General features: G+C 44.1%; 1 protein-coding gene across 2 annotated transcripts in view; it reads left to right on the top strand.

Moving 5' to 3' along the window:
- The window catches only part of ITIH5 (inter-alpha-trypsin inhibitor heavy chain 5), a 48340-nt gene that overhangs the window by 8723 nt on the left and 13741 nt on the right, over positions 1 to 25876 (top strand). For both annotated transcript variants that reach the window (XM_051795214.1, XM_051795213.1), the window contains exons 4-7: positions 883 to 990; positions 3561 to 3811; positions 11114 to 11283; positions 11828 to 11944. In XM_051795214.1, the coding sequence (XP_051651174.1) occupies positions 883 to 990; positions 3561 to 3811; positions 11114 to 11283; positions 11828 to 11944 (646 nt within the window). The remainder of the gene's footprint in view (positions 1 to 882; positions 991 to 3560; positions 3812 to 11113; positions 11284 to 11827; positions 11945 to 25876) is intronic.

Raw genomic sequence — 25876 nt, 5'->3', positions numbered from 1 at the left:
ACCTTTCAAGCTAAAGTTTCAGCAACACTGGCACATGATAATTATCTTCCCTGACTGACTCAGGTGCCTAAGAAACTTCTTGTTCCATTGTTCTTGTTACTCTACAGTGTCAGTGGAGCAGGAATCAACTCCAACCATCAAACAGGTTCATCGGCTGCTGGAGGTGCCAGGAATTCTCTGTGGATAATAAGTCATGTAGAGGGCAACCAAGTTCATACTGAAATGACTTATTAAGGAATAAATTAAGCTCTTGTATCAAAAATGTGTTTGGTTTGGTCATGCTCAGATCCTCTCTGTGGGTAGATATTGAAGCCACAGCTTCAGATCTGACCATAGCAGATAGGAGACTCATTGTTTTAGAGAGGCTTTTGGACTGAGTAGGAGGAATAACAGACTTTTGCTGTTGGCCACACAAAATACATGTTAAGGGTTGTTTCCTTGTGGACTGCATTGCTCTGTAACTCATTCCAAGGGAGAAACACTTAGTCAGAGAGGTAGCTTCTTGAGAGCAGCCATCCTGAATATCTCCATGTGCCTTCACACAGATGGTGGATCCCAGAACAAACATAAAAAGTTCTTGTTGGGATTCTTGGCAATTGTTTTGCTTTCTGCTGCATCCTTACGCTTCAGAGATTACCTACCAGACTGGCATTTTGGAGAGGCAAACTCCTGGGCTAAAAATGTACTGTGCTGGTATTACCAGCCAGGGAACTTCTAAGTCAGCTTCTGACTCAGCGACTCGAGTGACTCCAGGAGAGTTACACCAGCAGCACACGTAGACTGTTCACTGTGCACAGTCTGTGAACTCATCTACAGCAATCTGTGGAGCTGTCACTGTACATGGGTGCAGAGTGATCATGCTGACACCTCTGGTCTCTCCAGGAGCATCGGCAACAAGACTTACTACGGAGAGGTCACAGGGAAAGAAAAGAAAAACAGCAGCGATGACAAAACAAGGGATAAGAAACCTTCCAGCCCCACAGATGGAAGGTAAGTGTTGTGCATTTGGCTGTGTTCTGGAAAGTTATATACTCTCCTGCCATCTCTGTCTTGGCTGCTTTGGCATCCCCATGCATGGATTTATAGGGAGAGGCAGCTAAACAGAATGTTATCTGCAGCGCCTGGTGTCATTCCCACACTCCAAGTCATGTAAAACTGCACGTGGCCTTTTCTCACCCTGTCACACAACATTTTCACCTCCAGGATGCTTCAGGATGTTCTACTGAGGGAAAGATTTCTTGTTACTTCCTGAATGGCAGGTAGGAAAATGAAGGTGCTGTCGTGGATGGAGTCACCTGCTTTGCTTCAAGATAGAAGCAGCAATGCACCTTATTTATATAAAGCAGTAAGTTAACAAAGTTCAATGATAAATGTGATGGTGGTTCAACAAGATTCAGTGGCACGGTACGCTTGATTATTTACTGCATAGAGAGCAGGGTCAGACAGAACTGTCAGGGAGATCCTCCCATTGAACCATGAAGTTCAGAAAGAACTCCTTTTCTTTCTGAACTCCTTCTCAGAGAGGAGCCCAGGTGTGGCTGGATCCACTCCTAGTCCCAGACTTGGTCAGTGATTTATGTCTAAAGGATTATAAATGTGCAATCAGTCCTTTACAGCACTTAAGATTTCAAAGTTTGGGATGCAATTAATCACTTACCAAGAATCTCTTGAAGCAAGGGTACTCTCAGCCTTGAGGAGTAACCTTAGGAGGTGTCTCCTACCCAGGGGGACATCCTGGTGCTCAGGAGAGCTCAACAGGCCCTGGGCTGCCCACTAATTATAAAATAAGTTAGTGATATTTGCATTCCAGCAAGACATCTGGGTCACTGTTCCAGACAGCCCTTGCCAAACTGTTGCCATCCACCCCCCAAAACCCAGAATAAGCTGGATGTGGCCATTGCAATCCCTACTGGTGGTTATGGCTTAAGCAGGAGGGAGTACACAGAAATTCCATGAGTTACAATTTCAATACCATGAAGTTAGTCAGTGGTAGAACCACAGGAAGCCCTTTGCAGTCCTGTTTACTTGCCCTGTTCTCAGTGCTTGACTGTGTTTAGTCCTCTCAGCCAAGCACTGGTAGAAAACCCCATCCCTTTAGTGATCCAAAAGCCTGTGTGTTCACCTGAACACACATGAGCAGCACTGTGGGCTGTTTTCCCAGGTGCCCAAATTCCCCCAAACGTCTCGCAAAGAGATTTTTGGCTTTTGCTGCTCTGGAAAATCCTGCGGTATTCCCAGTTATCTGGGATAGTAGCACTATTCCAACATCAGCACATATTCAGAAACAGCTAAATAGGCCATGATTTTCAGACCAGAAAAATGTTTAGCTGTGGAGAGGGAGAGAGAGATCTGTTACTAATGAGTAACATGTAGAAAAAAAATTAAGGAATCTTTATTTTCTCTCTTCCATAGAAAAACTAGAGAAATTCAATTGAGTGGATGGCAGGTTTAAACCATACAAATTAAAGTATTCCTCCCATAAATTGTGTTTCTCGCAACTGGAAATTGTAGATGCTAAATTTGATATGGGTTCAAAGAGTGACTAGACAAATTTGTGGTAGGAAAAATCTGTCCTGAACCTTTACCAAAGGATGCTGTCTCAGTATCCAGACACAGACTGGCAGAACCTGAAAGAGAGAAGAGTAAACACTAGATTTCTCTTGTGTTGCACCCTCTTGTATAGGCAATTACTACCAGTCATGGTTGCACCACTAAAGAACAGAAAGATGACAGTTTTATGCTGTGAGACTTGCTGGCACACTCTGGTCAGCTGGAAGAATTCTTTTAGAGAAATGTCCACTGCTGGAATTTTCTTAAGGGTCCTATTTCTCCCCACTGAGTTTGTAGCTATAAACCACACTATTAGGGAAGAAGGATTCATTTATACTTTGCTATCTTAATGGCAGTGTGTCAGCAGTGGCGAAGTCAAGAATTAAATGCATTAATACATTTAAAAAACAGGTTTCCCAGAGAGGTGGTGGATGCCCCATCCCTGGAAACAGTCAAGGACAGGTTGGATGGAACTATGAGCAGTGTGATCTGCTTGAAGATGTTCCTACTCATTGCAGGAGGGTTGAACTAGATGATTTTTAAAGTTCCCTTCCCACTCAAAATATTCTGTAATTCTATGAAATATAGGTCTTGCAAATCTCAGTTGGTTAGAGCATAGTGATAATAACACCAACGTTGTGGATTTGATCCCTGCATGGGAGGTGAATGCGCTTAAGAGCTGGACTTGATGATCCTTGTGCATACCTTCCAACTCAGATATTCTGTGAAAGAGACAACCTTTCCTCTGGCCTTTCTACCTGTTACACATATCAGTCATATTCCTCCCCATAAGAAGTCATCTTGTCTTTTAAGACCTTTCCGTCTGTGGAAGCCTCATACGTGCCCAAATCTTTGTGAAGCATTACAGTGTTTTCTTTCTTGCTGGTTTCACATGTTCAGTGAGAAGAAATATTATTATTGAACCAACAAAGTCCAGATTCGTCATTCACTGGAGGAGGTAACGTGTCACGTGTATGGGCTGTGAAGGTGTCTTTGGATTTTCCTTCCAGGGAGAATGGCTACGAGACATTCAGAGCTTCTGTGTTCATTCCTCGCAAGATGCAGGCCAGGTTTGTACTGCACTATGAAGAACTTTTGCAAAGAAGACTGGGAAAATACGAGTACACGGTGAGCATCCGGCCCCAGCAGCTGGTGGGGAGGTTGCGAGTGGAGGTGAACATCCTGGAGAACTCAGGAATAGTGTCACTGGAAGTGCCTCCCCTCCGAAACAGCAAGCAGAAAGGCAATGGGAAAGCTGAAGGTAAGGAGGGATTTTATAGCCCATAGTTTTGTTACTTGTGGGGCCCTAATCACTTCGCAAGGAGTGGCCTGGCAGAGCTGAATCTATTTTCTGTGGATGATTGTGTCTGTGTGGTATCTCTGCACAAGCATGTGAGAACTTTGAAGCTTAATGAATACAGGGCTGATCCCATTCATCTCAATAGGACTTTTTTTTTTTGCTATTGTCTTTTAAGAGCTTTGAACTGGGCCTTCAGGCCTTGTGCTCAGCATTGGGGCAGTCCCTTCTCTGGCTCCACATCTCCTGGGAACTGTTTATTTTAAGTGAATTGTTTTTTCCATCCATCCATGCCAAGGCAGATAGGAAATCCTGCACTTTAGAATATGGGAAGTTCCAAGAGGAAAATCCATGTTTTGCCAAAGCACTCAGGGTGATCTGAGTATCTCCTATAACCCCCAACTGTCCCTACTCACTGTTCAGACAGTGTAAAGGTAATTTTTCTGGTGTAAACCAACAGTGAGGGACACAGGATATTGTGATTGCTATGTGTTGACAAAAACCACCAAAACAAGAGAGTGAGTCTGGAAGCAGGATGTAGAGTGTTGTTGGCCTGGATCCTCAGTTACTCCAAGTGGTGCAGCACCAGCAAAATCAGAGGAGCTGTTCATGTCTGCCAGGTGAGGATTCTAAAGCATATGAACTGGAGTTAAACTGGCTGCTCAGTGGGAACCTACTGATTTAATCCAAATCACATTGAAATCAAGGCTCTCAGTGACTTGGACTGACTTCAGGTCAAGCCTCAATTAACCTCTGTGTCGTACATCCACGTGCCGTGTGATGAATGTGCCCTGCTCCTCATCAGGAGGGGTAGGGAGCCTTTTTCACCTATCGGGGAATATCAGACTGCACTGTGGAATGTGGTTTCCTGCAAAACATCTGGCATTGATCAAGGTTAGAGACAGAACTAAACAGAGCAGACATGCTGTTGGTCCAGTGCTGTATGGAAATTCCTGTATGGAAATGACATACAGGGAAAACTCACGTAACCTGCTGTCCAAATGGCAATCTGGGAGCACTGATCCTTCTTGGCACCGTGCTTCAGATTTCAAACAGCTCATACAAAAATGGGCCCAAGCTCTAGGATTCTTCCTAGCCAGTAAAATGTATGTAAAATAGATGTCCCATTGCAGGATGGGCAATGCAGCTGAAGCTGATTCCCTGTGCTTTATCCGTGCTCAGATTTCAATTACAGGTCCTTTCTGTCTAGAATCACCCTGAGCTGTTGGTGAAATCGCTGCTATAGAAGCCATTGAAATGCTGAAAGCATTTTTTTGGGATCCACCATGGGCAGTCAGGAGTGGGTTGTGTGTCTGCCAGCTCAAGCCTTCACCAGTGCTCAGGGAGTGCCAGTCAGAGTGTACAGGGTTACCAGCAGCCAGACCGAAAAAAGAATTGGCAGAGGATGTCAGAAGGGTCTCATATAGGTCACAGAGAAGGATAGATTGTTTTGGATAGGAGGGATTTATTGCTTGTGATGTCTTCTGGCCAACAAGCTCAATCGCACTTGGAGCAGACAACAGGAACTTCCTTTCTTTCTGAACACAAATGGAAACCACAAGAACACACTTAGGGAGGGCAAGGCCAAGGCAAGGAGCATTTTACTTGGAAACCCACTGTATTCCAGCCAGCTGTCGTCTCTCAAGCTGGATCCAAAAAGCAAACCACCTGAGTCATTAGATCCTCCCTGCAAATCCTCCTGGCTCCTGTGGCACCTAAAGACCCCAGAGTATAAGAACTGCTCATCCAATGAGACCTCAAGGGAAGGCTGTGGGTTCTGAAGTGAAAGACAAGTTGCATAAAGGTGAACTGCAGGTCTTACATTTAAAGAGTGGCTGCTTGGCAGACAGGCTGCAAACTGTGAGTAAACGAGGAAAAAGACATCGTCTGGTCTCTTCTTGGATTCCTGTGGCTTAAAAATATTCTGTACCCCTTGATTGGAGAGCATGGAAGCAATCTAATAAGTAGGTGGCCAGCAAAAGATGCCACATCAAAAGCTGCTATGCTGTGTTACCTGTGGTACCCAAATTTAGAGGCTGTGACTTAAAAAAAAAAAAGGGCAAATAAGGAATGGAGGCCTGAACATTGGAAAATGGTACTGCCTGACTGGTTTGAGTTTGAATATGTCATGAAAACTCTCTTCCTCAATTTCCTATGTCTACAAACATGTCTCTCTTATCTCACAGTTAACGATAAAATATGAGATTTTGATAAGTATTAATAAATTACCTTGAGAGTATTGGGTGAAAAATGTATTGAGCCATCAGCCATCAGTTAAATGATGTTTTGAGTAATATGTTCAAACCAATGTGAAGCCACTATTCAGGATGGGATGTAGCTTTCCCAAGTCATTTAGGTACATTTGACTCTGACTGACCTGGGTAAGAAATGCTTTTTATTATGCTGGTTCTGAGTACAGGTCCTGAGGATCCAGTGTAGGATAGGCAAATTAAGTTAAAAATCAAATAAGTTTGGCTTTGGACTTATCAAATGATGAGCACCAGCAGTGATGGATGTTCATAACTGAAATGACAACTTGTTGTGGCCATAAGTGTTGTTAGAAAAACTAATGAAAAAGTAATAACAATTGTTTAGGTGACCAAAAGTGGAGGAATGGCTGATCTGCCTTTATTTCACGGACCAATCTTCTTACATCTGTGGTGCTTTCCACAAGCTATCCATAGAGCCAATGCACCATGCAGGAAGCATAGTGGAAAAAAAATAGCCCAATTCTGCCTGGTTTTGGTTGTAGGGGCAAAAGATACGATGATTGGACGTGGCTCCAGAGAATTCCAGGGATATATGAAAAGTAAAGCTGTGCTCTGCTCTTAACAGAGGTTCTTGGAAAATCCTGCATAAGTCCTCTCTGAATATGGAGAGAAAACAAAGTGATGACAGGTCTTTCTGGGATATTTCCTTTGACAGAAACTCATGCGCACGTGGCTCCATCTGGGATTCGTATTTTTCCCAAAGGAAGGTATTAGGCATGTGAGTTTTGGAAAAGGATCTTTTGGCATGTTGCAGGTGTCGTCTTCTGTCACACACAGACCCCAAAACAGGAGACATTGAGGCCAATGATCCTGACCTTCTCTGGTGACCTCAGAACAGAGCCGTTTTCTGAGTGATGTCCTACTCAGCATTCTCAGGGATGCTGTCCTCATCCTTTTCCTCCAGTGTAGCAGTGGGAGGACTAGTCATGGATTTGGGCAGGAGACACTGGGCTGCTCGAGAATGACTGTTTCTTTCCGAAGTTAAAGGTCTCAGAAAGGTTTTTATTTCTTATCACAGCTATCTGGAAATTTCCATGTGTTAGCAGAGAATGAACTTTGCATTTGAGTTCTAATCCTGATCCTGCCAGTCTCCAAAATAATTTAGATTTAACTGTTCATCCTGTGAGGACGACAGTTTCCTGTGAAAAATGTTTTTTCCTGCTCTGCTTATTTCTTTAGCTGAATTTGGTGGAAAGTTTTTCTGGAGGCCCTACTAACTACTTCAGTGTGAGCGCAGATCAGCTCAAGACTTTGGAGCTCATCCATGCTCTGGACTCTGAAATATCTCATAATTTTCCTCTCTCTGTCACTTGTTTAAGAAGAACAAGGCCAAAAAACAGAGGAGAGTATTTGTGATCCAGCTATCAAGTGCTGCCTAAAAAAGAAACCTGGGGGAAGACATAAGAACTGTATTCAAATGTATAAAAGGTTGCTGCAAGGAGGAAAAGGTTATTGTGCTTTCTATGTCAGTAAGAAGTCATGGGTTTATGATCCAGAAGGAAAAATGTAAGTTAGACATTGAAAATGTCTAACAGTGAACAAAGTGAAGCTCTGGAATGGACTGGCAAGGGCAGGCACTGAGTTTCCATTACTGGAGGTCTAGAGTGTTTCCTGACCTTGACATAAAACTAAGTAGGAAGGGATTCAGTCTGGGAACATGGGATGAATTAGATAACTTGCCTTCCAGACATGATTGCTGTTATTATACAGGAAAAAAAAATTAATTATATATATATGTGTGTGTGTGTGTACATATACATATACATATGTATGTATATATGTATGTATAAATATATTTTGGACTCTTTCTAGCATACCGTTTTTTGTTTTTTGATCTCTCTCCTGGGGGTGGAGATGAGTGGATATGAAGAGAAGATGGGAGAGATTCCTCAGCAAGTCTTCTCACTTGCAATGGCTAAATGAGGCAGCCTTGGAAAATTCCTCTCCAAAGATTCCTAAAGCACTGCCTGTATTACAAGGGATGGTATTTATCACCTCCACGGAGTGTTTCAAGGAGTAATAAAAGGGTGCAATGTGATCCAGATGATCCATCCAGATTCCACATTGCTTTACAAAACTGGATACACATGATTATAATTGTGATCACTGGATAAATGTGATTATGCCTACTTAACAGAGGGGAAACTGAGCCATGGAGTTGCTACCAAACTCATCTAATTTCTGATGGTCCATAGAAATGGTAAGACTGGAACTCATGCTGTTGTGGCACAGCAAATTGTCCTCACCCATCATTGTACTTGTGGCAGAGAAACACAGAAGAGCTGTCCAAAGGCCACAGATGTGTATTTGCAGTAGGAATAAGAAGGGAGCTTCTGTTTCCAGCATGGGACTGACTCTCACTGACCCTGCCGTGATACAGCCAAGCAACCTAACCCACAACAAAGTTTTCCTTTCAGCAGCTGAGGAGAAATAATGTAAAACCCTCAGATCAGAAAACATAAATGAACTGTTAAGCCATTTATATGAAGTCTGGGCATTTCTCACACACTGGTAGTTAAATGGGATTTTGGAAGCGATAGGAGACAGATGGAAAATCCAGGGAGGCCAATACAAGCAAATCTGATGCACTGTGTATTAAAAACATATTGGATCTCTTGATTTATGAGATGAAAGGGCAGCTATAAAAGTAAAATCAAATCAAGACAGAGGTAAAATCTTACAGAGATATTGATTTATGACTTTTCTGTGTCAGGAGAAATCTGAACTGGACACAGGTTTTAGAAAAAAATGTCAAAGCTCTTCATAATCATTTTATAAGCCTCCTTTAAGATCCAACACTAGTGTCCTTAAATGATTTCGATGTATTGGATGAGTATCTCTCTCTGTTTCCATCAGGATGGATGGATTGGAATTGACACAGTAGGAGAAATGATGCAGAGTCAATTCTTAACTTTACTGAAATTAAGTACTATCTGTCATTCAGTCTCCTTGGTCAAGTCTTTTGTTGGGGAGTTTGTTTCATATTCCAGGTGCTCCAACTACAATTTATTTGTGTAAAACTGGGTCTATGATAAAACCCTTCCCTGTCTCACTGGTACAGTCTTGTGCCTTGTCTATTCAAATGCACTCACAGGACAACCATAAAGTAAAGCCAAGTCATAATTGAAGTAACATCCTAGAATGCTATTGATTTATGAATCTTGCTTTCATTCCTTTGCCCAGAGGAGCCTAGATTGTACATAGAACTTTAGAGTAAAAGTCACAGATTTGACTAATCATTTTGTAAACCCTCAAGAACTCTAGTCCTGGCATTTCCATGGTCTTCGACCTGTGGGAAGTCTGGTGAGTTAGGTAACCACCCCATGCCTCATTTTTCTGCTTGTTAAATGGTCATAATCACACATTTCTGATTTTGTAAATCACTGTGGGGATCTGGATGTGAGGTTGTGTTCAGTGTTGCATACAGATGTCACATTGCCTTTCTCTAATGCTGCTCAAAGCCCTTTACAAAGGGCACTTCTCATTATGTAAACAGAATTATAGAAACCCCTGGAGAGGAGCTGCCTGTACCTTGTCATTGGGATCACTATTGTTAATGAGCTATAGCACATAATTAAAATTATCCTAAAGCATACGTATGTGGCTGGCCAGATGTATCATACCCTAATCCCTGACACTCTTGACCTGATCTTTACTTACCTGATCTTTGCATAGTGGGAGCCTAGAAAATAAGCTTAGATGTAGGTATTTGCATTGTGAACACCTAAACTGGAACTGATTCTCACCCATCCCTTATTTTCCCTGCCTTACCACAGACTTCCTGGACCCCCTTTGGCAAAGATTTGAGACCTCCCCTCACAACTAAGCAGCTCATTCCCACCAATTTAACCAGCACATGAGCAGATATAATAGAACTTCTGTGCCTCGGAGGAGTGTTGGAATAATCACTGTGAGAGCTGAAGCACCGAAGAACAACATCAGCTGAGAATCTATTTTGGTGCTTTCAATTCCTAGTTGGGTTAAGGGGGAAAGAACTCAAAATCTGGGGAAGTTCAGGGCCAAATTTGACTTTTGGCCAGTGTCATATAAGGGTCACAATGGAGTTCAGAGGGAATGAACAGTTGGTACACCGAAAGAGAGTAAGGTGAGATTTTGCCTGCACAGAGACACAACAAGGAATCTCCACATCCCTCAGTTTTAGAAAATGAACACATCTAACAAGACAAGGAGAGGTTTCCTGCAGGGTGACTCAGCCCTAAATTATTGTCTTTGTCTGAGATGTCCTCTGCCAGGCACATCCCTTTTCATTGGCTCAGGAAGGGTTTTTGGAGATTAGGGAGAGTTACATCTCAGGGATGCAGTTTGGGTGACCACACTGGCATGTGCTGGATTTTATCTCAGTCTGAGAAATTGTAGCAACTATAATGATAACTTTTGTTGAACATAAAGGCAGCTAAGATGACTTGTTAAAATGTAGACATTACACATAAGGGATCAGTCGGATCAATCCCACCTCACATGCCCACAGTACCTCAAGAACTCTTTATAGTCAATAGGGAGAAATCTGCAGCGTGATTAATCTAATCCTGGAGGAAATGTTTAAGCAGGTCAAATGAATCATACTTGTGCTGACTGGTAGGATCTCAGGTGTAGGACCTGCATTCTGGATGTCTGGAGTTGGCTGGAATGAACAGCACGTACGTGTCTGAAGCTGTGTGTTCGTTATTGACAGAAAGCCATGAACAGCCATACAGAAAATGTCTGGCCCTTGAGTTCAGTGACCTCCAAACAGAACTGAGCACGGGAATTTTGCCTAAACATTTATAGCCCTGATGGCACTGCAATGCTGTTTTCACTTTAGAATTAGAGAAGAGAGATTATTAAGTTCTTCTTTTATCACTGGTGAGCTGAATCTTTAATCTCAGCATGTAACTGTCCTGGTTGACCTGACTCCATGGCAATACCACGTGTGCTGTGCTTTGACATCTATTGAGACAACGGGAAAACCTTTAATATTGTAATTTTATCTCAACAGGTGATGTGTCTCCTCCTCCTTCTACTGTAGTTGGACACACCAAAACTTTAGCTAAAGTTACTTTCAATCCCAGTGTTGTCGAGCAAACCAGGATAGCCCGAAACGGAATTTTGGGAGACTTCATAATTAGATATGATGTCAACAGGGAGCTGAGTGTTGGGGATGTTCAGGTACTGTATACAGGACTCATCTTTTCTGTTTTATTAACTACACCTGAGATAGTCCAATTGTCTTGCATGCTCCAAATTCCTAGAAAATGTTTTCTAAGTGAAGGCTACTTCTCCATCTTGTAAGAACTACTCAAAATAAAACCAGTCAATCGGCAGCCACGAGATGGATCTAAAAAATCACAGATATCTATTTAATTGAGTTTCTTTTTTGTATCTGCTTCTCAGTTTCTCAGTAGAAATAGGCTGTATATATATCTGGATACAAGGCCAGTTCCCCAAGTGAATATTGTGGTTCTGATCTCTGCCTACATATGTTATATCCTTATTGTATTTGGAAGGAAACCCCTACGTCCACCATGGAAAGAAAAGTGGAGTGCTCCAGTAGGCTGGATAATCAGGGGACCAGAATTAAGAGGGATACCAAGGAACACTCAGATCCTCCAAAGCAGGATCAGGTGTGCCCAGCCAAATATCCCATAATGATGTGTGTGGAACATTGCATCGTGATCTGCCTTTGATTCCCGACTTCCTTGCTCTTCCACAGATTCTTAATGGGTATTTCGTGCACTACTTCGCCCCCACAGATCTCCCTCCTCTGCCCAAGAACGTTGTGTTTGTGCTCGACAGCAGTGCTTCCATGGTGGGAACAAAGCTGAAACAGGTGAGGTTTGTGTTTATTATGGACTGTTTGGCTGTGGGGTTGCAAAGGTTGGTTCAGACTTTGTCTCACTGTTTTCCTTCTGCAAAATGTTTGCTGTGTCTGAAGTGAGAGGTGGCTCTGAATGGACACCTCGAGGTGAGATGATTTGCCTGCAATGGGAAATGATCATGGTAGAGGGAATGGGATGGGAACAAGAAGTGCAGAAGATTTAATCACTCTTAAAGCTCAGTGCTGACAAAACTGAGCTAGGATGTTACAGATAAGGTTGTCCTGGGCAACCTTCTGTTCTGAGCAGACAGAGGAGATGCAGGTTAGTGAGAATTCCCAGCAAAGTGCATTTAGTAGACTATTTAGTATCCAATCTAACAGCAGAGAGTAGACATTGCTGTCTTCAAATCAGCTTGGCAAAACCCTTACCAGTGTACAACTCAAAGGGTTCTGCTGAAAGAAAAGTGAATTTGTCCTGTTTGAGAATTTGACTCTTCCAGCACAGATCACAGATATTATTGCAGGGCACAGATCTGAGCATGAGCCAACACACCAAGCTGAAGGGCTCATCACCAATGCTTAAAACTGACCTTTAACGTGGAGGGTTCAGGCTGGTGCCTCAATGTTTTTGTTTCTTCAGTTCTTTGAGTTGGACAGATGAAAAGAATCTCCAGTTTCAGGAGCCAGGTAGTTGGCTTGGAATGGCACCATGCCTGGGGGAATACACTATCTGTCTCTCAACACAGTATTGTCAGTGTAAAACAGAAGCAGAGATGAATTAATTCTTCAATTCCATTCTGAATGGACAGATGTATCTCAGGGCTGCACTCACCTTCAGGGGTTACTCCAGTTTCCATCTTGAGTACCTGTGCAGAAAAGGAGAAGGGTCCTGGTTGGGTTAGTATTATTTCCTTCAATTTGAAGACTTGTCCCACAGGCGTGAGATAAGGAGAAGTTAGTGGTCTTCTTTCTGGTTGATGGTCACATTTTTATCTTCTTCTTTCTTGTATCACCTAATTGATGACAGTGGAAAGTGACACTTTCCACACAGGCTGACTCCAGTATGGGGCAGTTTCACTTGTTTGGACAGTATGATGTTGTAACTGTACAAATAGCTGAAGATCAAGGGTTTGTACTTGTATCTTGATCAGTTAAGGAGCTTTAATTGTTCATTAAGGTTCATAGAATCACAGAATCACAGAATGGTTTGGGTTGGAAGGGACCTTAAGGATCATCCAGTTCCAACCCTCTGCCATGGGCAGGGACACCTTCCACTAGACCAGGTTGCTCAGAGCCCCATCCAGACTGTCTTGAGCACCTCCTTGGTTGCCCCCCTGGAACATGGTGATATTTCTGGAAAGTGTGGTTATTTGTGAACTTTGTTTGTTGGGGTTTTTTGGCCACCAACACTAGCACAAATGTCTTTGACAAACACAGACCATGCTCAATCTCTGACACTTCTCTGCCTTTGAACAGGACATGGGGGGTACATATGCCTTTCTGTCTCTGCTAAAAACTTTACTATCTGTTTTCATTGGTGATCACAAATCTTAATTTAGAAAATGTGTTCCCTATTAAATCAAATTATCTCCACTGTGAGATAAAACAGAATATGGATTCTGTGGGTCCTAATTATCTTCTGGAGTGACTGCAGTAGCAGAGAGTTGTTAAACATGTCTAGTCCTCTGCTGAGTGAGGTCTTGAATCAAGATGCCTCTGAATCTGTACAAAGTCCCATGGACAGAGCCTGCCTCTTGGCTTTTTGTTATCCTTCTGCTGCAAAATGTCCACCTTGCCTCTCAGAACAGACAGACACTTGCACAAATGCACCCAGTCCTTCATGCTGAAAGCAGTCAGTGGTCCAGAGCTGAACCAGGGAGATTAAGACTCCAAAGGGCTTTGGTGCTTTTGTGAGCAATACAAGTAGTGCCTTGGGTCAGCAGATTATCCTTGCACTGTGAAAGCTTTTATTCTTCTCCTGAGCATATTTTTGTTTCTTTTCATTACACCTACTAGAAACAACGTGGCCATTAACCCTTGAAGGTCTACTTGGTAGCCTAGCCAGCTCCTAGTGCTAAACCTGCATGAATCTCAGGTGGGTTAGCTACAAAGAGGTTCCTCTTGAGCCAGAAGTGTCTATTCAGAACCTTTGATGAGGATGTACCCAACTTCTTGCCTGTTATCTCAGTATACACTTTCTATGGAGAACCAGTAGTACATTATGGTGCAGGAAGCACTTACATTCCTCTGATTCCAACTGCTCCAAAAAATAGAACTTTATGGAGTTATGACCCAAATTATAAAAACCTCACAGATTAATCAAGAAAATACCAAAATGGAGGACTGGCAGAAAAATAAAGCTCTTTTGGTACTCTAGGAAAACACAATTAGTTGCAGCCACGGTCTGTGTCTGCTCAGTGTTCTTTTTACCCTATTTTTGTTGTTATTAAGATGTTTATTAAATTACAGAAACATCTGAGCAGAGGAAATGCCTCCTTTTTGTCTTTTCTCTTGGACTCTCACAGCTGTGGTGATCTATAGTGGTGTGTGGAGAGCTGGGAATTCCCATGGGACTGTCTTTCCTCATTTCTCTCTACTGAGTCACATGCAAGATCAGCTAAAAATACAGTCAGTAATTGTATCAACTGCTCCTTCAGGTCAGCTGCAGTGACTATGGCAAAGGACAGTTTTTAGGGTTGTATAAGCAAGGATAAGAAACTTCTGCTTGGCACCCTGTTCTGTAGTAACTTGAGGAAATTTTGTACTCCCCTGTCACCTGCCTTCATGAAATAAATGGCAAAGTGACTCAAGTGTGGCCAGGATTTCAGGCATCCTGCAGTTCCCACAATCTAATTGTGAGTCATTTCTCATTTCCTCTCTCAAGATTTTTCCTTTTCCAACATGAATTTTTGCCTGTTTGTGCCATCCCTTTCTCCCTAAGATACCTCAGTGTTTGAAGCATCAGATGTCCAGACCCAGCTGCAAACACATACAGTGAGACTGGTTGATCAACTTGAATCAAATCATTGGAAGTGTTCAAAAAGCACGTGGATGTGGCACTTGGGGACATGGTTTAGTGGTGAACTTGGCAGTGGTGGATTAATGTTTGTACCTGATGATCTTAGAGGTTGTTTCTAACTTTAAGGATTCTATGGATGTCATGGTTTGAGAGCCCCAAAAATCCAGTTCCCTAGTCCTAGCCCCCTCCTACACCTCAACCCAGTGTGAGATTGGTTTCCATGATTAAGACCCTTGAGGCATCCCACTCACATCACTGATATATCAGCTTTTAAGGGAAGATTTTTCTCCTCAGTTTCACAGCCTCTGAACTCTGGTGATGTCCAGCAGACTCAGAGGTGTTGCAGCAGTCAAAGGCCACTGAGAATCTGGGCCCTTGTGACAGTCACCTTCTTGCACTGGCAGGGAATAAAGTTCAGGAAGAGAAAACTCCCAAACATGATGATAAAAACATTCTTCACGTGTTCAAGGCTTTGTACATCATAACAGCTGTCCCACTGTCAAGGAAAATACTGGTTTTATGCCCGTGAGCTTTGTTCCTTCATTTGCAAGGAGGCAACAAGCTCTGTGTGGAATAGTTGCTTTCAACAGCCAAGGGAGCCTGGGGAACAGGTTATATCTGCAGGGTTTACTGAGAAGCAAAATGATTTGCCCTTTGAGCAGTCTGCCCTGCTGATTTTATGGTACATTTGGCCAGGTAGAAGAGGACATAGCATTTTTACATTGGTATAACCAGGAGAAAGAGGGGCCAGTTATAGGTTCACCACCTTGTGATTACCATGACTATGCCCAGCTTTACTAAACATGGTGAAAAAGTGCAGTGCAGTATTATAAAACTAGCATGTTCCAAGCTATGAATGTGTCCACAAGAGGATGGATTTGCAGGTACTTTGCAGGCATATAGTAACACAGTGGTTTCAACCACGGATTCATTTCACTTCACCTTTCCCACAGGCAATAAATGCCACACACTCAGTTGAGCAGTTGGCTACACCTCAAGTCTGGCAACTTGTCAATGGTGCCTTGCCAGACTGTAATTTTCTCTGAGGTTAATTGCTCGGGGAGGAACTCAGCTGAAACTGGGACCTGCGGGGGATTTGCAAGTGCTTCACTTTATTCGCCTGTGTCCATCCAAGGGACACTGTACCTTGAATCACCCACAGTGCCTGAGCCATTCTGAATGCCCAGGTGTCTTATAAACACATATCCCCAAACCTCTGTGTCTCAGCACACTGACCCTCCCCCCCCCGCCCCGAGTACTCTCAGGGTGGTGAGGGAGCAGACAAGCACATGAACGCTCGATATTTTCCTTCCAAACTCACTCCACTGACTTGTGCTGGTTGCTGCAAAGCTGGCTGTTGACTATTAGCCCAAATAATGACTGCTGCCCAGGAGAACTACCTTAAATCACCAGGGAACTTCGGAAAAAATGCTAATTCTAATTACAGCCTTTAGAGAGTTTAAAGCTACTGTAAAGGGGAAAGTTTTGTCAGCTTTTCCACTTCTGTTGGAGAGCAACAACCTGAGAGAATGCAAAGTGTTTCCAGCACCAACTCCGTGCAGCTGCTTCCTACTTAGGAATACACAACAGCAGCATTATATCAGTCCTCTCTGGAGATGTGAATATGGAATATAAGAGCTACTACAGTAAATAAGATGTCAGATCCATATAGACTTTAATTACTCAAAATCCCAGAGAAGAGTAAGTACTTGTCATGCAGCAAAATAATCTGTCTGATGCTAAAACTATTAAATAATGACAGGGTCATACAGAGAAACCAGTAACCTTCAGAGCAAGATGCCCTTGGGTATTCAGGACAAGGAGCACCTGCTTCTGGTCTCAGGACTAACAGCCAACACGCCCCAGCTGACCTGCTCCAGGCTGAGGCAGTAAAAGCAGAGACAGAATTTCCCAGAAAGACCCCAGCCCACCTATAAATAGCAAGTCCTTTAATTGGGTTCAGAGTAAATAAGCTGCAAAAGGCAAGTGAAGAAGTTGGAGTGGAAATGCTGCTTGAATTGGAAAGCTGTGAAGCCACTGAGAGCTCTCCCAAAGATTTTAATTGGACCTTTGCTGAGTTCATCAAAGGGTTGAACTGAAAACAGATGCTATGGAAGTGTCACACACAGCCAAGTGACAATCAGACAGGTGAGGGGCTAAATCAAGCTGGAAAGTCAGTCCGTGGGTCAGGATCATTGAGCTCTATGGCCAGGCAGAGCTGTAACAGCTAGAGACAGCTACAGCACAGCTCTTGATCTCAGACTCAAAGAGACTGAGGGCTCAGGCTGGAGCTTAAATGGCCAGGAGTGTGAGTGGAGGCCCCAGGTGGGGCTGGGCAGAGCCATTAAAGCCTGTTGGTATCCTCAAGGCTCTGGCAAATGCATAAAAGTCTGTGAAGTGAAAGATCTTTCTTTAGTAGTCCTCTCCAAGCTGGAATTAGTTTTTTTTTCCCAGTTGTTGGTGCAACACCTGGAAGCCAGACCTGGCTGGTATTTGTGTTTTCATCATGGATCTGTTATTTGGATTTAGGTAGGTTATTTTCTTTGTCTGTGCTTGTCTCTTTGCAGAGTCTTGTCTCCTTAGCTGGCAAGCTCATATCTGGACTTACAGCTGTACAAAGATCCCCCAAGTCTAAAAGACACCAGTTCTTTGCCAAGACTTAAACTATTAGATTAGCACTGCTTGCAGCAACACTGCTATTTCCAAGCAAATACCCCTTCACCCCAAAGCAGGGTGTGTCCTACACATTGCTCAACTGGGACAGTCTGTTTCTGACTGTGGAGAGCAGCTGAAGCTCAGAAGAGCTTGTGGGACCTTGTGTAGAAGCCTGCTGGAGTGAGGTCTTCCATGATATATTGTTGTATGAAACCATCAAACAGTGTTCACAGGCACTTCTGACTCTGAGGTCCACATGATGTAATTCGAGGTCCCTCAGGAATGAGGGATACGATATTGTGTCATGAGGAGAGAGCTTTTGCTTGGATAGTTACCCCTGATGTAGTGATGTCATCTCCAAAACATCTGCTCTCTTCTCTGCAGGGTTTTGGACAAAGAATTGGATTCTTCTCACGTCTGAGGCAGTGGCTTAGGATGGAAGTGGGCAGGGGAAGTGTTGGAGGCAGAGATGTGCAGAAGGGAGTGGAGATGCTCAGGGGGTTTGGAAATAGGGAAAATTCGAAGGGGAGCAGGTGTTGGAGGACTGTGAGAGTCCTGTTGCAGAGCACTGGTAAATTTGTTTTTTAAAGGAACAACTTAGTGCTCTTGCATTGCTTAATGTTAAACCTGAGCAAAAATGCTGGGTCTTTGCTCCAAGCAACAAACCGTCATCACCATCCCCCATTCACCAGAGGTCTTAGAATCCTAGAATGGTTTGATTGGAAGGGACCTTAAAGACCATTTAATTTCAAACCCCCTGAACCCCCTGCCATGGGCAGGGACACCTTCCTCTAGACAAGGTTGCTCCAAGCCCCATCCACCTGGTCTTGAACACTTCCAGGGATGGGGCAGCCAAAGCTTCTCTGGGCAACCTCACCACCCTCACAGGGAAGAATTTATTCCTTATGTCCAATCTAACCCTGCCCTCTTTCAGTTTAAAGTCATTCTCCTTTGTTCCATTACCAGGATGCTCTTGTAAAAGTAGGGGCTAGAAAGCTTCCAACCTGGCAGGCTTTTGGCTGCTGAGACACCCACTCTGTGAGAGTGGGTATGTGATGAGGAATGGAGGATAATCAATGTAAAGGGTACAGTGACCTGTGTCTCAGCTCATTTCCTGCTGTGTAACACAGCAGCCAGTGATTGCTGAAACTGAGGGGATGTGCTGTGGGCAGCTCTTGGGCATGTCAACTCTTCCCAGCACTGTGTTGGGGCTGATTTGTGTGACAGAGAATGAAACTCCCCAGTTGCTGGAACAGTTTCTGTGCCCTGGGACTAACTCCATCTTCTGAGGATGGGCAGAGGGAGAGATGTCAAGCTCTGCATTGAGGGCATGGGGCACTTTTCCCTTGGTGCCAACCTTCTTGCTGCCAGCTCCATGGAAATTTTTTGTCATGCTGATGGGGTGGGGGTTTGAGTGTCAGACTGGCATAATATGGGATCTGATTCCACTTAAAAGCACAGCACAAGACAAGAATGTGGCCTTCAGACACTGCTGTGTCAGGCTGGCTGTCTGCTTGGGCAGCCCCATTGTTTCCAGTGGGGTTATTTCAGTATAGCACTCTGGGACAGCCCTTAGGCTTTTCCCTTTGACTTATTTAGTGTACAGCAATGTTTACTGCTCCAACTGTAATCCATACTGCACTGCTGATAGGGATTTGAAGTAAGGATGTTTTTTGCTGATTAGAACATACCTCATTAAATCTTTGTACAGGCATTTATTTTATATAACACTCAGTGCTGCAGTGAGATTGCAAAGACTGAGCATCTACTCTGCCCTCCAGGCTCATGGGACTCCGGTTTCTGAGAAATCAGATCAACTTTTGATCACCAGATCAGTTTTTCATGTGTTATCCTCACCCTGCTGTTAGGTGCTAGAGAAGTGAGTTACCCCAGCTGATCACACCCTTAAAGACACTTCTATGTTCCGCTGAGCAGAAATTCACTGCTGAAGTGTTCTGGACAAATGTGGAGCTGTTTTACTCAATGTTAAGTGGAAAATCTCTTTCAGAAAAGGCAACAGAAACATTCTTCTAAATGATGGAGTATTTCTTTTGCAGACTGAAAAACTACAAAGCAACTTTTCCTAAGGCCATATAGGGAATCAGCAATGTTCAGGTTATTAGCAAGGGATCTGTGATGTTCAGGCATGAGAGACTGGGTCATGGACTGGAGACAGATCTTTATTGTCCAGAGCTCTACATTCAAGCTCTCTCCCATCACAGGCCAGTCTCAGTGTAAAACAAAATGCTTGTTGTCCAGAATTGCGAAGGAGTTTTCCTTGGTTACGCTATTTGTGTCTTCCAGGGAGAAAGCACAAAGATACATTGACAGGGAGAGGGGTAGTTGCAGTTCCCTGAACTGCACAACCTTCCCTGCAGAGGAAGAAAGGGCAAACTGCCCTCTCTGAGAGGGGGATGAGGGAAGGTAAAACAATCCAAGGACACACTTCTGCATTACACCCTCTTTTGGGTACAAAAGTCCCTGTTACTGCCAACTGACATGTGACCTGCATCGTGTGGGCAGAGAGGAAAGTGGGACATAGAGGAAAGCAAAACTCACACAATGTGGCTTCAAACCTCAGAAGGAATGACACTGCTCAAACCTTTGCTCTCTCTGTACTTTGGCTGCTCCCTGTAACATGGCACTGGTGCTCCCACTGCCTTCCCCTCGGCTCTGGACCCAAACCAAATCTACAGCAGTACCTAGTCTGACCATGGCAGCACCATTTCAGGTGTGACTGTGATGCCTGCCTTTCCTTAAGCCACAATACTACTCCCTCTGACATAGCAGGGCAAGATTTGATGAAATATGGCTGTTGTAGCTTAGATAAAAACAGCTCTGGACCTCTATCAGATGCCTGTGCATGTTTGGAAAGGGAAAGATACGAACCAAAACACAAAGGATCTTGAAGGGGAGGAAGGAGCTCTTCTATTTTTTCTCCCTGTGCTTCCTTGCAATGTTTTGCCAAGCAACATATTCGCTTGTACTCTTCTCCTTCTTGCTGCAGGAGATCCTGTTTCTGAGCCCTTCCCTGCACTGTTGCACTCTCAGACAAGTAACTGGACAGATCTATGAATTCCTAATTCCCTTTGAGCTTACATCTTGTGCCTTAGCTCCTTTCTTGTCAAATATGGTCTCCCACAGAGGATCTGGAAGCACAAAGAAAAGGCTGCTGAAATTTGTCCTCTAGTTGTGGGATCGTTTGGCACACAGATGCAGGAGGTCCCAGGTCTGCTACCTGCAGGCTGTGCTCAAGCATCTCTTTGAGTCGATGGGTACTGTTTTCCAAAGGCTATGGCTGGGAATGCTTTCCTCTCTGCTGGCCATGCTCTTTAGGCTGGCTGATCTCAAGCCCTCGTGGCTCCCTGGTGCTGGCTGAAGCTGGAAAGGGCTGTGCCACTGGTGCTGATGTCTCGCTGCCCAGCTGTTGCGAGGGCGGATGGATGAAACACTCACAAGTGCTCCCAGGCAATGGAAAGTGTGACTATGTGGGCCTGGGATATGCATTTTAATGAGGTGTTTGAATCCTCCCCTTGCTTCGTAGCAGGGCCAATGTCTGGCAGCACCACAGCCTCTAACAACCACATATTGTCTCCCTTTGAGCTGCACAGCTTTCAGGGTATCCAGGCTTCACCCTCACCCTGCTCCCCAAACAAACAAGAGACTGTGAGAGAAATGTCACCAGGACTCAGATTCCTCCTAAAAGGTGCCCAGATGGTCTGACATCATCCCAGATGTCTCTGAAGCAGATCTTTGACTCAAGAAAGGGCTGAAGGCTCTCAGCTCTCCCATGGTAGTGTGTAACTTCTCATGCTTTCTGTTCAAGCAAAGTGAGGTCTGTCAGAGCTAAATCCAAGGGCCAGGTACAAATGTGACAAATCACAGACAAACCAGAGGGTAGCTGAGGGAGTTCTGCTCTTCCTGTTGGGGGTTGTACAATCCCAAATCTTCTTGGCTGTGATGCAGGGCCCTTAGCAAGCCTGAACCAGAAAAGCAGCAGTTGTGTTCCATGTCCAGGTGTTGGTGTGGAGGTGACAACAAAGCCCAGCATGGTGACTGGGAGCTGGCTTGTCTCTGACCTTGTAGGCTTGAGTAGACACCGTTTGCACATCAGTTGTTTGGGTGGTGTGAGCTCATCTTCAGCTTCTCTTCATCCATGAAGCACAGACATGAACTGTGACCATCACCTGTCCCCAGCTGGGGGACCAGGGTTGTTCTGCTCCAGGTTTTGTGATGATATTTTGTAGCCCTGGAGGCGGTTGTTTCTCTCCCTAGATCTCAGCCGAGCTGACAGCTCATTCACCAGCCTGGTTTCTCAGCTCAAACGCAGCAGCAACTCAGTCTCCACCTCTTAACTCAATTTCATCTGTGCTAATTTGAGGGAAATATGGGAATCTTGCCCCATCAAGTCATCCTCTTTTAAATCCTCATTTAAAACTTGACTCTGACTGCTACAAACCGTCCCCAACTGGCAAAAATGGATTTTTATTCAGCAGTTCTGTATTGTTACTTCTTACCATCTTCTTTTTTAATCCTTACTCCACCCTGCAGGCAAACACGTTTGGAGAAGTATTTCCCCTTGCAGCACCTGGCACAAGGGCACTAGACCCCTAAACTTGTTTTCCTCAGCGTACTTGGGTTAGATCTGTGCCCAGCTTATCTCCAAAATGAACCAGTGTCATATGCACAGCCGTGGAGGAACAACCTGGCCCACAGCAGGGAAGAAATGGTTAATTTTCTGCCTCTTTGGCAGGAGTTTCAGTGGGATGACTCACTGGGGCCAGGGGGGAGTGGAAGTGCAAGGACCCCATCGGCAGCAGAGCAGCTTGGGAATCCCACGGCAGCCTCAGCCCTTGCCTCCTCGGAGCCAGGAGAAATTCCAGCTGTGGCCTTACAAGGCCAGAACGAGAAACCTGCTGCCGTGTCCTGACTGGAGCTGCTGCCAGGCACAGTCTGCACGAAGAGCTTTGCAAATCCTAGGCTGGGGTCTGGTGGAGGCAGGAGGAGAGGGCTGGACACTGCAATCAGTCATGGCTGCAAACTTAAAGATTTCAGGCAGTGCACTTTTACCAAGATATTCTCCTTATTAAAAGTCAGTTTTGCCTACCAGCTCCTGAATCATATCCAGCACTCCCGAGGGAAGTCACGTCTCTCTCATAAACCATCTGTGGGTGAGCAATATTGGTAGCAAAGTGTGATGTTACCACCCTGTGAGGACTGCAGTCTTTGGGATATACCTGGGAGTCCTTATGGGCTGGGAGGAGAGATGGAAACAGGAGGAGCCAGGGAATTCAAAGCACTCTGAGACAGCTGGAGAGCCAGTTCAGCTCCTTTTGGGTCCAGTGAGCAATATAATGCTCAGGAGTGGGCAGGATTAGGTCTTGAGGCGAGTCCCACCTTCTCTGTGTTGAGCCACTCAGGCTCTTGGAGGCAATGCTTGGAGACCGACACTTCCAGACAGTGACTCAGCCCATCCTAAAACCTGTCCAAAACAGATGGGATGGATTATTCTCTGGAGGTGAATTCCCCTGCCTACAGCAGGATTAGAAGTGATACCCAGCTTTCTGATGGCTGAGTTGGGAAAGCTGAATCCCACCCTTTATTTTTACTGGGGATGAAGTAAAAACTACAGAAGAATGAGCCATATGGCCTCCCTCACTCTGTTTGCTTTGGAGTAAAACCATGTGTGCACAGACATACTTGTACATATGTTTGTATGCATATTACATAAATTTAAAGATTTTTTTTATTGAAGTTGCTGAGGCAAGCAGAGGATAGAGATGCCAGAATCCAGGCTGTCAGTGCATGTCCATTGAAATATGACACAAGTTTTTCCAGGGAAAAACTGACACCAATTCTATGGAGATGACTTAACTGTGACAAAAATGAGACGAAAAGGAAAGAGAGAATGAAAGAAGGGGAGAGAGAGGTGGTACCAACCCCACATTTGGCCCCTGTATGAGGGTATGTGGAAGTGCTGGGGTTTCTAGGAATGTCTGTTCCAGTTCCCTCCTGATCCTGTTTGCAATTCTAGCTTGGATGCTGTGTACATCAAACTATGCTGCTACTCTGTGTTGTTTCACCATTTCTTTTCATTTTCTTTTGGCTGAACACAGGCAAGCATGTCAAAAGGAATTTGTGAGCACTAGGAAGTGAGATGCAGCCTCTCTGCAAGTAGGCCAAAGCAAGATTATTTTTCTTCTTGCCTTGTTCTCATAAACAGCAGAGCTTTTTGGGCTCAATAAATCCCTTTGAGAAAAGTGCAATTTGACAGAATTGCAAAAAAAGCAGAAAAGAGGGTTTTTGTAATGGGAAAGGTCAAGCAGTGTTAATTAGAATCAGAGCTGCAATATAGATAATGAGATTTGGGGGGGTTTCCTCTAAATCATTGCTTCCAGGCACCTCTGTTTCTCTCCTTTGCCTCCCTTGGTGGGAGAAGAGGGGGGGTGTTGTACATAGGGAGCTGTTGTGGTCTCATTGTTCCTTGCTTTAACGCCCTGCCCAAATTTCATTCAGCAGAAGTTGGCATGTAGGCCTGATCACACTCACACAGGATAGAAGGTTCTCCATTTTCACCTTCTGCTTTAATCCATTTTTTGAGGGACAAATGCATGGCCTAAACTTGTTAACATGGAATAAATCCAAGAGTCCTTTCCTCCACTGTGTGATTGCTGCTTTGCCTTTCTACACGTGTATGAGGTGGTTTGGCTGACTGCACTGAGAGCTGGAAACCCCAAGTTTTGGAAAGCCCTCAATTTTTGACCTTGACACAATTACTAAAGTAATATGTGCCTTGCTTTTTCTCTTTGTAAAATGGGACTGTGAGTGTTTGAAGGTCCCTCTGAAAGGTGATGTTTGTGTATTATCTAATGCATTTTTACAACACAAAGGTTGTTTTAAGAGAGGAGGTGAGAGGGCATAAAACTTTCCCTTTTTTTTCAAATAACTGCTATTTAGCCCATCTTAGCCAACTCTCTCTGGACTGTTAGACTGGAGACAGCACCCATTTTTGGGGCAGGTATTCATCTTTGTGAAGGTTTGTTTGGTGCACCTCATGATGTGAATCTAGTGGGCTTTTCTCCTTCTCTTTGAAGGAGCCACTTCCACCAGCATTTGCTTCAGTATCCTGATCTGTGAAAGGGCAGTGGGACGTGGAGGGATGTTCCAGCTAAGCAAATAGAGGGATGAATCCTTAGATCCCTATGGAGGAAAATGGTTTGTACAGAGGACAGAAACAGGCAGGGAGGGACTCCAGACCTGGCTCCAGAATGTTTGAAGCTATGGGAAATATTCCCCTTAACTTCAGAGGGACTGGAAGCCAAGTCACCAGCTGTGAGGATTAGGTTTGTTTGCAGTTGCATCATTGCATCATCATCTTCCATGCAGAATCCAGAGGGATGCTGATGACACAGCCTGATCGGGCCTTTGAGTTCCTTTCCAAACTGTCTTTACATAGAAACATCAGGCCTAGAAATATCTGATTTCCAGCACTGCTGATTAGTTTTCTATTTTTTCTGGACAAGCCCTTCACATATTTTCCTGACAGGCATGAGAGAAAACTTTAAATGCTGGTGAGCCCACCATATTATTTCCTGCAGAGCTTTCCTTGGAATTCAAAAGGCTTAATGGTGGCCAAGAAGGGGCTGAGCCGAGAATCTGCTGATCCCTCTACTTAGAGATATTGCCTCATATTCCTCCCTTGTGTTTTGCATCCAAATATAGGGCATGTTTGCATGGACAGAGACTGCTTTTGGGCATCTTCTCTCAGTCTTACTAAGCTGAGGTCTGTCTCCATGTGAACACAGCTGCATGGCTGCTGAATCAAAGCTGGTTACACTGGGGAGAACTGGACAACTCTGCACTTTTCCTCTTGGCTTAGGTAGAATCTGCAATGCTGGTCAGGGCTTCTTTTTCTATCTAATCCATCTGAATATATTACCTTAAGCATTTATTACTTGCTGAAACTATTCATTAGAGTACATATATAGCAATCAGTACCCTAATTATGAACAGAGCATGTGCATCCTTGACATATTTAGAGATATTTCAACTTATAAGCAACCTGTTTTAACTATATGCCATTTGCAGCTTACTGCAAGTCTAGAGGGCTTTAGACAAGCTCTAATGAGTTTCTGTTATTAGTCATTATTAATCACTATCCCTTAATACAGAACATGGTTCTCCCAGTCACTTTTATTCTAATTGTCTTGCGTGGTTTTAAAGCTTAGTTAGGTCTACATGTGCTTCACAGCTTTGCAATACCTTTTGGG

Source organism: Manacus candei, unplaced genomic scaffold (assembly GCF_025592945.1).
Source record: "Manacus candei isolate 608988 ecotype Guabito, Panama unplaced genomic scaffold, ASM2559294v1 h1tg000042l, whole genome shotgun sequence".
Classification (NCBI taxonomy): domain Eukaryota; kingdom Metazoa; phylum Chordata; class Aves; order Passeriformes; family Pipridae; genus Manacus; species Manacus candei.
Note: the sequence above shows the minus strand (reverse complement) of the source record. Positions and strands in the feature narration are given on the sequence as shown.